The 9,230-nt window shown below is 34.9% G+C and overlaps 1 protein-coding gene across 3 annotated transcripts in view; it reads left to right on the forward strand.

The window, feature by feature from the left end:
• Positions 1-8,887, forward strand: part of OLFM3 (olfactomedin 3) — a 188,436-nt gene extending 179,549 nt beyond the window's left edge. For all 3 annotated transcript variants that reach the window (XM_053891815.1, XM_019457653.2, XM_019457652.2), the window contains 2 exons: positions 4,798-4,904; positions 5,991-8,887. In XM_053891815.1, the coding sequence (XP_053747790.1) occupies positions 4,798-4,904; positions 5,991-6,668 (785 nt within the window). In that variant the 3' untranslated portion in view covers positions 6,669-8,887. The remainder of the gene's footprint in view (positions 1-4,797; positions 4,905-5,990) is intronic.
• Positions 8,888-9,230: the final 343 nt, after the last annotated feature.

Here is a 9,230-nt window from a genome sequence, read left to right on the forward strand (position 1 = left end):
GAAATCCAGACCTCTAATGCTATGTTTATTTTTCCTTTTTTTTTTTTTTTTTTTTTTAATCAATTTTGGACAACATTTACTGACTTTTGCTCTGCAAAATGCAGACTTAAGTCACTTAGCCAAAGCCACTTCCTTGTCTCCTCATTATATGCTTTTAGGACTATTCACAGTTCAACCCTTAGCAACTTTGTAATTTCAAGCCTCCTATTTAAAACTTTATTGTTTTTTCAACAACTACAGGAAAGCTCTTAACACCCTATTTTTAAGTATGAGGTGAATTACATCTCCATTCTTTCTTTCATCTCTTTTCCTAATTTTCGGTTCTTTCATAGTGTGAAGTTTATTCTTCTAGGTTATCATGGTTGGAAACATTTTGTCGTTTCTATAATCACAGAATAGATGAAATATTTATTAAGTATTCTGTAATTAGTTCATGGGCTGATTCTACAAGCCAAACATGAGTTTTATTATTTGTTATTTATGTCATTATTATGACCATGCTCATGTTGTTCTTCTGGAGCTCAGTGGGGGACTCTGATATATTCCTTTTCTCTAAAAGTCCAAGGTCATATCCGTGCCATTCAAAAGTGAAAATTACTACAGTTAAGTTCAAATAAATTTTCTTTTTACGTATGTACTTCAGTAATTACCTTCACTATACCCACCTTTTCTTAGAGGATCTCACCCAATATTTCTGTATCAATTCCTCTTCTGAGACCTCCTTCCTGCAGATGTTTGTTCTGGACTAATCTCTCTCCAGATCTACTGCACAGTTGTCCTCCTTGGGCAAGAAGTTACTGTTTTCCTGATCTCATGCCTTTCCCTGTCTTGGCTTACTGTTTATTTTGTTACAGTATATCCTCAGGTAACTTCTTAAGAAAAAGTACATTGTAGGTAACTTTTGGAAAGTTTTCATGTGAGACCAGATCCTTATTCTATTTTCCTCTGATTTTTTTGTCCTTGAATATACTGATTATTGTCTTCCAGCATCCAGTATCACTAAGCCTAATGCCAGTCTAATTCCCATCTGTTTGCACGTGACCAATTCCCATTCTTTCTCTGAAAAAGTTCCAATGTCTTCTCTATTATTAATCTAAAATTTCAGTAATTTTTTTAAGAGTAAATCTTTTTTCATTCATTAGGGCATGACCTTTTTTTAAAAAAATTTTTTAAGGTTTATTTTTAAGAAAGAGACAGACAGAGCATGTGGTGGGGAGGGACAGAGAGAAAGAGAGAGAGACAGAGAGACACCCAGAATCTGAAGCAGGCTCCAGGCTCCAAGGTGTCAGCACAGAGCCCGACGCGGGGCTCGGACCCACAAATATAGGTATCATGACCTGAGCGAAGTCAGATGCTTAACTGACTGAGCCACCCAGGCGCCCCCCGTATGGCATGACCTTTTAATCTGAACAAAGGTTTCCCCCACTATCTCAGATTACTACAGAATTCCTATGAAAACTTTCCAAAGCCAAAATGGTAGAAAGTAAAGAAGCAATTACTATTAATGTATATGGAAATTTCTAAGCATTTCCAGACCCAAAAAATAATCTCTCAGGCTTTTCTGATCCCTTAGGGCACATCTGCTAACAGATGCTCAAAATAAATCCAGATAAAGCACGGATGCTCTTAGACATAGTTCAAAGCTATGGCAGCTTGATGGTAAGATGCCAAGTGTGGTTCCCAGGGAACCATATGGTAGTATGAACTCCCAGGGAGTTTGGTGATGCCATTCTCACTTCTAGGGGTAACACAAACTTTTGAAGGGCAGAGGATACCTGTTTTTAGGTTTGGTAACTAGGGAAATATCCTGTATAATTTCTTTGATAATTTACTTTTTCTCTCTCCTTTCATTCTAAAAACTTGGCCTTCAGATGTAGGAGCTTCTGGGTTGATTCTACACGCATCCATATTTTTTCTGTATTGTCTATCTTTTTGATTTGAGACCGATGTTTATCTTCCAACCTATTTTTTTAAATGTACTATTTTTTAATTGCCAGTAGCTCTTTTGTGTTTTCCTTTTACAGTGAACAGTTTACAGTATGCAAAACTCTACAGATACTAGGATCTCTTCTCTCTGTATTATCTCTCTTCTTATGGGGTCTGTTTTGTCTGCACTTTTAGTCATTCTTGTTGTAAGCTTTTTGAAAACGCGTGCTTACCTTTGCTTATCCATTCATTTTTAAAGATCTGAACAATAAATCTACTTGGAAACTGTATTTAGGTAGGGCTTGTCACTCTATTCCCTAGTGAGTAAGGTAGGAGACTACTAATGTCAGAATGCAAGAGCCTTCATTCTGGAGCTCCAATGCCTACATCAGTTGCCCTAATCCTTTTCAAGTATTTAACACAGATTTGTAGATTTTTTAAAACTGCCTCCTGGGGTCCTGGATCTAGGGATGAAGACAGGATCAACTGCTCTTCAGGCATGCTTTCAGTGGTGGCCTGCTTTCAGGGCCCTATATCACCAATACCCTCACAGGAACCGTTTCTGAGTCCTTTCCCTTCTTCAAAGCAAAGCAGCTCCCTTCTTAGCACTTGCCTCCTCTGCCTGGACACTAATGCATCTTATCTTATCCTACATCTTTAATTACCACTCTCCATCACCTTCTGCCTTTTAGAAATTGGTTGAAGTTTCTTCTCCACTGTCTCTTATACCATTCTCTCTGCTTTGGGCTTTTTTCCACCCGTGTGTTTCTCCTTTATTATCATTTTAATTAGATCTTAGACAAGAAAGGAGATGAAAACATTTATTAGTCCATCATATTTAAGCCAGAGTTACTTTCATATTTTACCTAATTTATCTACTTCTATTTTGTTTAATAAGAATTCATTATTCATGCCTAAGGGAGCAAATATGTTCTGTGGTGTTTTTCAGTAGATGGGATATCTTCCGATTTCAATTCACTTGAGATTTTCATGCACTTATCATCCATGAACTTAGAAATATTTACATAGGACATCATTAAAGATCATATTACTTTCATTTACTGTGCTTTCAGAGAACATACTCAACAAGATTCATTCAGAATGTATTTGTTTTTGTCTAGTTCAAACTGATACCACTTACCCACATACTGTTCCTATGTTTACATCGAGTTGATAGTCTAAACAGGTTTAACCCAACAATTTGCTATTCAATATAGATAATGTCATAAAATCTGTTTAATTATCTGCCTAGTTTATCAGGTATAAGGAAACTAAATTCATTTATATAAAGTATATAAAAATGCCATCATATCTAATTTCTTTCACAAAAGGAGAAAAAAATGTATTCCATTCAGGTTTCATGAAGTGTTAGATATTATTAAATTTGCAGTTATCACTGAAATAATACAAAATATAATGTTATCACTCATCATCTTCCTACCTGAACAGCTTAGTATTCTGCCAGTTACTAATTATTCTTACCAGAAGCACATATAGAGAAAATGAGTCAAAATAAATTCCAAGCTAGAGAGTTAGTTATGTCCTTGATTTGCTTTAGGAATCTTTTTTTTTTCCTTGAAGTTTGTTTATTTTTGAGGGAGAAAGAGAGAGAGCTGGGGAGGGGCAGAGAAAGAGAATCCCAGACAGGTCCCACACAGTCAGCACAGAGCCCAACAAGGGGCTGGATCTCATGAATTGTGAGATCAGGACCTGAGTGGAGATCAAGAGTCAGTCATTAACTGACTGAGCCACCTAGGGTCCCCAGGAATCTGTTATCTTCCAAATACATGGGAATAGGAACTAACTAGAAATTTATAAATTCCAAGGATACGCAGAGAAGGGTGGAAGAACACTGAACAAACAGAACAACAAAGAAAAAGTAGGTAAAAAAAAACATAAAGGGGGTTAAAGGGGGTGTAAATGGACAGGATATTCTTTTACACTAAAGGTCAACATTGATAGGCATTCATATTGCCCTTCACAATGTGTAAAGGTCACTTTTAATTTTTGCTATTTAAAGTCTTTTAAAATGCCTGGGTTTCTGTTTGGCTTATGTTTTGGCATTTATGAAGTCTGAAGCTTTCCTAAAATCTAACACTTAGGGTGATAAAAACATAATTTTTCAAGAAAGTCATTAATTTTTCATGTGTATTGCATTGATTGATACTCTATATCTTTCACTGCATGTGCCTACAGGGTCTGGAGGGCTTGAGTTTTTTGTGATTTTGTGTTTGTTTGCACCTTCAATGGCTGCTGTATCAGGCCCTGCCATCTGCACAAGGCATACCCTTCAAAACTCTACCTCTTTCAGGTAGACTGAATTTTTATTGTATATTCTATAAATGTATCTTTCAAAGGAGCTGCTCATTCATCAACACAAACTTTAAATCAGCTTACAGAGTTCTTTCTGGCCTGCATAAATTGTCCAAAATCTCAAGGCATGGGGTGGAGGAGGGATAGGAGAGCAGGTGATCAGGTAAACAGGCCCGTGGTTAATTTGTTTATTTTTTCTGACTTCTTTATTAAGATGAAGCAGCTGCTAAAGTGGTATAAAGACAATGGCTTTCCTCACTATCTCTTTCCAGATTGTACAAATCATTTCCCATTTTAAAACACCCATTCTTGAGATTTAGAGCCCTGAAAAAGCCAAGTACTCATGGTTCAAATTATAGTTAAATGCACAGTACCCTACATGAACGATCATTAATTCAGAATATGTGATATTAATCTCATGGTTTTGCTTTATTTCAGGATCCCTTTCTTACTCTTGAAAATCGTATGAGTGTGGTAGGAGTTTGACTGTGGTTTAAGTATGTGTGTTGCAATCATTGGTCATGTTCACCCAACATGTTTATGTTTTTCTAATTTCAGCATGTGGCAAATTGATGAAAATCACAGGCCCAATTACAGTCAAGACATCTGGAACCCGATTTGGTGCTTGGATGACAGATCCTTTAGCATCTGAAAAAAATAACCGAGTATGTTGCTTCCACAAATGTCTTTGTTTAGGATTATGTTTTATTTGCACTTTATATCGATTGAACTATTTGTTTTCTTCAGGAATATTAGTTTCAACTTGAAAAGTGTTACACTGTTTGCAAGTATTCTTAGTTTGATAACATTAGCATATCTACAGCAACCTTATTTTGGTAAAATGTTCCATCTTACAATTCACAAGTAAGTCTAATTGCTCTAATAGTCTGTTTTACGCTAGGAAAAAATGCTTATTACAAGTATACAAAATTTTCTATATACTCCTTCTAAAACCTGTTCCTTAGCATAAGAAAAAAAAAAAAAACACTAAATGACAAACTCAAGAGCTAACCAATTTGCTAAACAAGGTGAAGCGTCTCTGGAATCTAAAGGTAATTTTAAAGTAAATAGCACTGAAACTTTTGGGGTGCATTTTCATAAGCTCACAATGCCTGTATTAGGCAAATCAACATACTGGAAACCTACCACAGCTCTACTTACAGTCTATTACAGAATTCAGTTTACATTAACATTCTCAAGGGTTACATCCAAATGAGATTAGTAGCTAAATTAGTAAAATAGTTTCACTAAAGAGTAGTTGTACTTATAAGGCGATCCAGTGAACAAGCATTACTAGAAGTTTCTATGGTATCAATAAAGGAGAAATAAATTAAATGTGTAAAACTAGGCCATATATTTTTCAGAGCAAAAGATGGAATAAATTTGCTGCAGGTGATATTTTTTGCAGTTATCACATTGCACTGATTGTAAAACTGGACAAAGTGATGTGATTTGCATTGACACGTGTTTAGTTCACTCGGTCATATGCACTGAATGGTCAAATAAATAAAAAGGGCAAAAAGAAAATCAACTTCAAAGCAGTAAAGTCAGTTGTTTACTTTCCACATGGAAAATGCCACTATTTTTGCCTGTAGTACTATCACATTGTAAGAGGTCACCAGTAAGATGATGTGGTTTCCAGATCCTGAGAGCAGGGATATTAATATATGCTGACTCTGTCTTTATTTTGGAATTCTCAGAAAATTACAGAGTTTAGTCACTCCTTTTATTTTTTCCCCCCTTTTCCTCAGGTCTGGTACATGGACAGTTATACTAACAATAAAATTGTTCGTGAGTACAAATCAATTGCAGACTTTGTCAGTGGGGCTGAATCAAGGACATACAACCTCCCTTTCAAATGGGCGGGAACTAACCACGTTGTCTACAACGGCTCACTCTATTTTAACAAGTATCAGAGTAACATCATCATCAAATACAGCTTTGATATGGGGAGAGTGCTTGCCCAACGAAGTCTGGAGTATGCTGGTTTTCACAATGTTTACCCCTATACATGGGGTGGATTCTCTGATATCGACCTAATGGCTGATGAAATTGGGTTGTGGGCTGTGTATGCAACTAACCAGAATGCAGGCAATATTGTCATCAGTCAACTTAACCAAGATACCCTGGAGGTGATGAAGAGCTGGAGCACTGGCTATCCTAAAAGAAGTGCAGGGGAATCTTTTATGATTTGTGGGACACTATATGTCACCAACTCCCACTTAACTGGAGCCAAGGTGTATTATTCATATTCCACCAAAACCTCTACATATGAGTACACGGACATTCCTTTTCATAACCAATACTTTCACATATCCATGCTTGACTACAATGCAAGAGATAGAGCTCTTTATGCCTGGAACAACGGTCACCAGGTCCTGTTCAATGTCACACTTTTCCACATCATTAAGACTGAGGATGACACATAAGCAAATGTAATTTGTTTTCATTTATCTAAACAGTGTCATTTGTGATAAACTCTTTAGAATCCCTTCTGTTGTTCCTTTATTAGAACTCCTCATCATTTCTCCAAAGCATTTTTTTATTATCAAGTTGGTTTTTCAAAAATACAGCTGAGCCTGTCTAAATCAGCCTGTTGGAAACACATCTTAACTCCTAAATTTACAGGGCCTATCATGTCCTTGTCATGAAAAGCACTAAAAAGAGTTTAAATGGCTAAAGTCATAGTTTTGCAAAAGATTAATGATCTGCCTTATATTAGAGTCAGAGACTAATGATGGCTTAAATGCATGAATGTCTTTTTTTTTTTTTATCGTCATTTTTTTACTGTCTTTTGCTCTACATCAGGAAATATTTTGGTAGGAATTAGGGGAAAAAAAGCACTTTCCTCCCATTTCTAAAAAAGATTTAAGGATTTTATTTATATGGAAAAATTATAGTACTCATTTTGCTGTTCTAGAATTCTCTGATGCGGTGCTGTACAGTCATTTTTAAATCTCTTGCTAACATTTTATTGGCAATATGTATTTCTACCATTGCAACCACCATTGTGCAATTGTATCTCTTCACTTCTGTGAAAGTAAGTAATATTTTTTATAAAATACACTGAAGTTTAATCTCAGTAATTATTATGGGCCAATTTTCAAGTGTGGTCAAGAAGGAAACATCTTCAACTTAACCCTTTATTTAAAACTATAAACCAGAAGAAAAAAAAAATCAAACTAAATCCCTTACATAGAATATTTATATTACCCCAGGTTTATCAGATCACTAACACTGAACGCTAAAACTGATTCCGTAAGGATGAGTTACTCTGTTCACTGCACTGAAAGCAACCCTTATTGTCGCTCGCAAAAAATGCAACAGAGTCAGAAAATTTGGATTTGACTGGATTTTACTCATTTATTATTCAACTAAACAAATTTTGTTCTTCCTAATATATAGTGTTGTAACTTAAGTTTTTACACACAACTTGCAACTTGTGTCAGGAATCTGAAAGTACATGAAGCACATAAAAAAGACTCTTAGAAAGAATCTTCCTGTGATGTCATCTAGATTTACATTATGAGCTGTAGAGGGTTACTGGCAATATCAGTGTGAAAGAAAATAGCAAGACTTGGAAGTTGTCTGTGCGGTTTAAATGTACAAAAAAACAATTCAGAAAACAAGATGAGAAAGCAACCCTTTGTTACCCTGATTCGCTATGTGTGCAAAATAATGTAACTAAAAAAGAAAGCTTTAGTAATATTTTATGTTTATAACTCCAAAAACATAATCAGTATTTATCACACATTTCACTGAGTTTGGACGTACTTTTCATATATTAAGAATACTTACCTAAGGAAGTTTTGCAGAAACTAGTGTGGGTTGGTTTCATAACTTAAAAAGTATATTCTATAACAAATAATGTATAACTTAAATTGTGGTAAATGTTTAGTTTCACACATACATACTAACAACTTCCTTTTAAAGTAAGGATATAATAATTCAGATAAAGCATTGTGTAAAAAAAATGCTAACACTTAAGAGTAATTCATTTCAAATGTCACAAGTAAAAACATACTTCTCAAATATCTCACTGTCAGTCATAGGATTAAATAACTCACTCTCGAGACTGTGAAAGTTTAGCAAAGATTTCTTTTCCTTTTTGCCTACAAAAAGTTAGCATGACTTAGTGACCACTCGGGTCCTTTTGCAAGGTTGTCTTCTCTTTCAAAATGTTTTATATGAGTTCTCCTCTGTTTTTGAGAGTTAGAAAATTTAGGGGATTCACTTGCCATTGTATACACATCACAAATATAATCAGCCAGTACTTTGTATATCAAGAGTTTGTATGAAGAAAGTCAATTTCAAAAATGAATGAATTTTTAAGGAGATGGCCTCTGATGGATATCTGGGTCTTCATTACTTGTTTTTGTTTTTTTTTTTAATGATGTAATATAGTATCACACACATTGGAAACCTGGATGATCACAGCTTTTTTGTGAGATGTGCAGCTTGTAAAGCACTCTATTGTTTTCTATGTAAGGTTTCATCACCATATCCAATTTACAGTGTATGTGCTGCTAGGGCAAGCACAGATTTTATTATTGTCATAGAGTTTAAAGTGTGATTTGCATTAAACATTTACAGTTCAAAAGCATTTTTCTTAATAAATTATCAGTTTTGTGCCTGAAATAAGAACTTACTCTAATCACTTTTTTTTAATCTCAAATTTTATGAGGGAAATATTTTTAAATCACCTACATAATCCAATCAGTAAAAAAATCCGAGCTCAGAAAGTCTTAATCCTAAATGAACTGTGCAACTGGTATTTTCTGAATTAATCAGATCATTAACAAACTGCCATGTCATTCAAGTAACAACAGAATCATGGTCTGATTGAGTTTACGTGACATCTGGATTTGTGGCACTTGAATCACAACACTTATTATCTAAACTTACATCTATTAGTTCATAAAATGATAGTGTTTTAGTATATTATCAATATGTAGGATAAAAGAGAAAATAATGGTAGATACCTAAATATA

Source organism: Panthera pardus, unplaced genomic scaffold (genome assembly GCF_024362965.1).
Source record: "Panthera pardus isolate Hobbes unplaced genomic scaffold, ASM2436296v1 HiC_scaffold_11, whole genome shotgun sequence".
In the NCBI taxonomy this organism is placed as follows: Eukaryota; Metazoa; Chordata; class Mammalia; order Carnivora; family Felidae; genus Panthera; species Panthera pardus.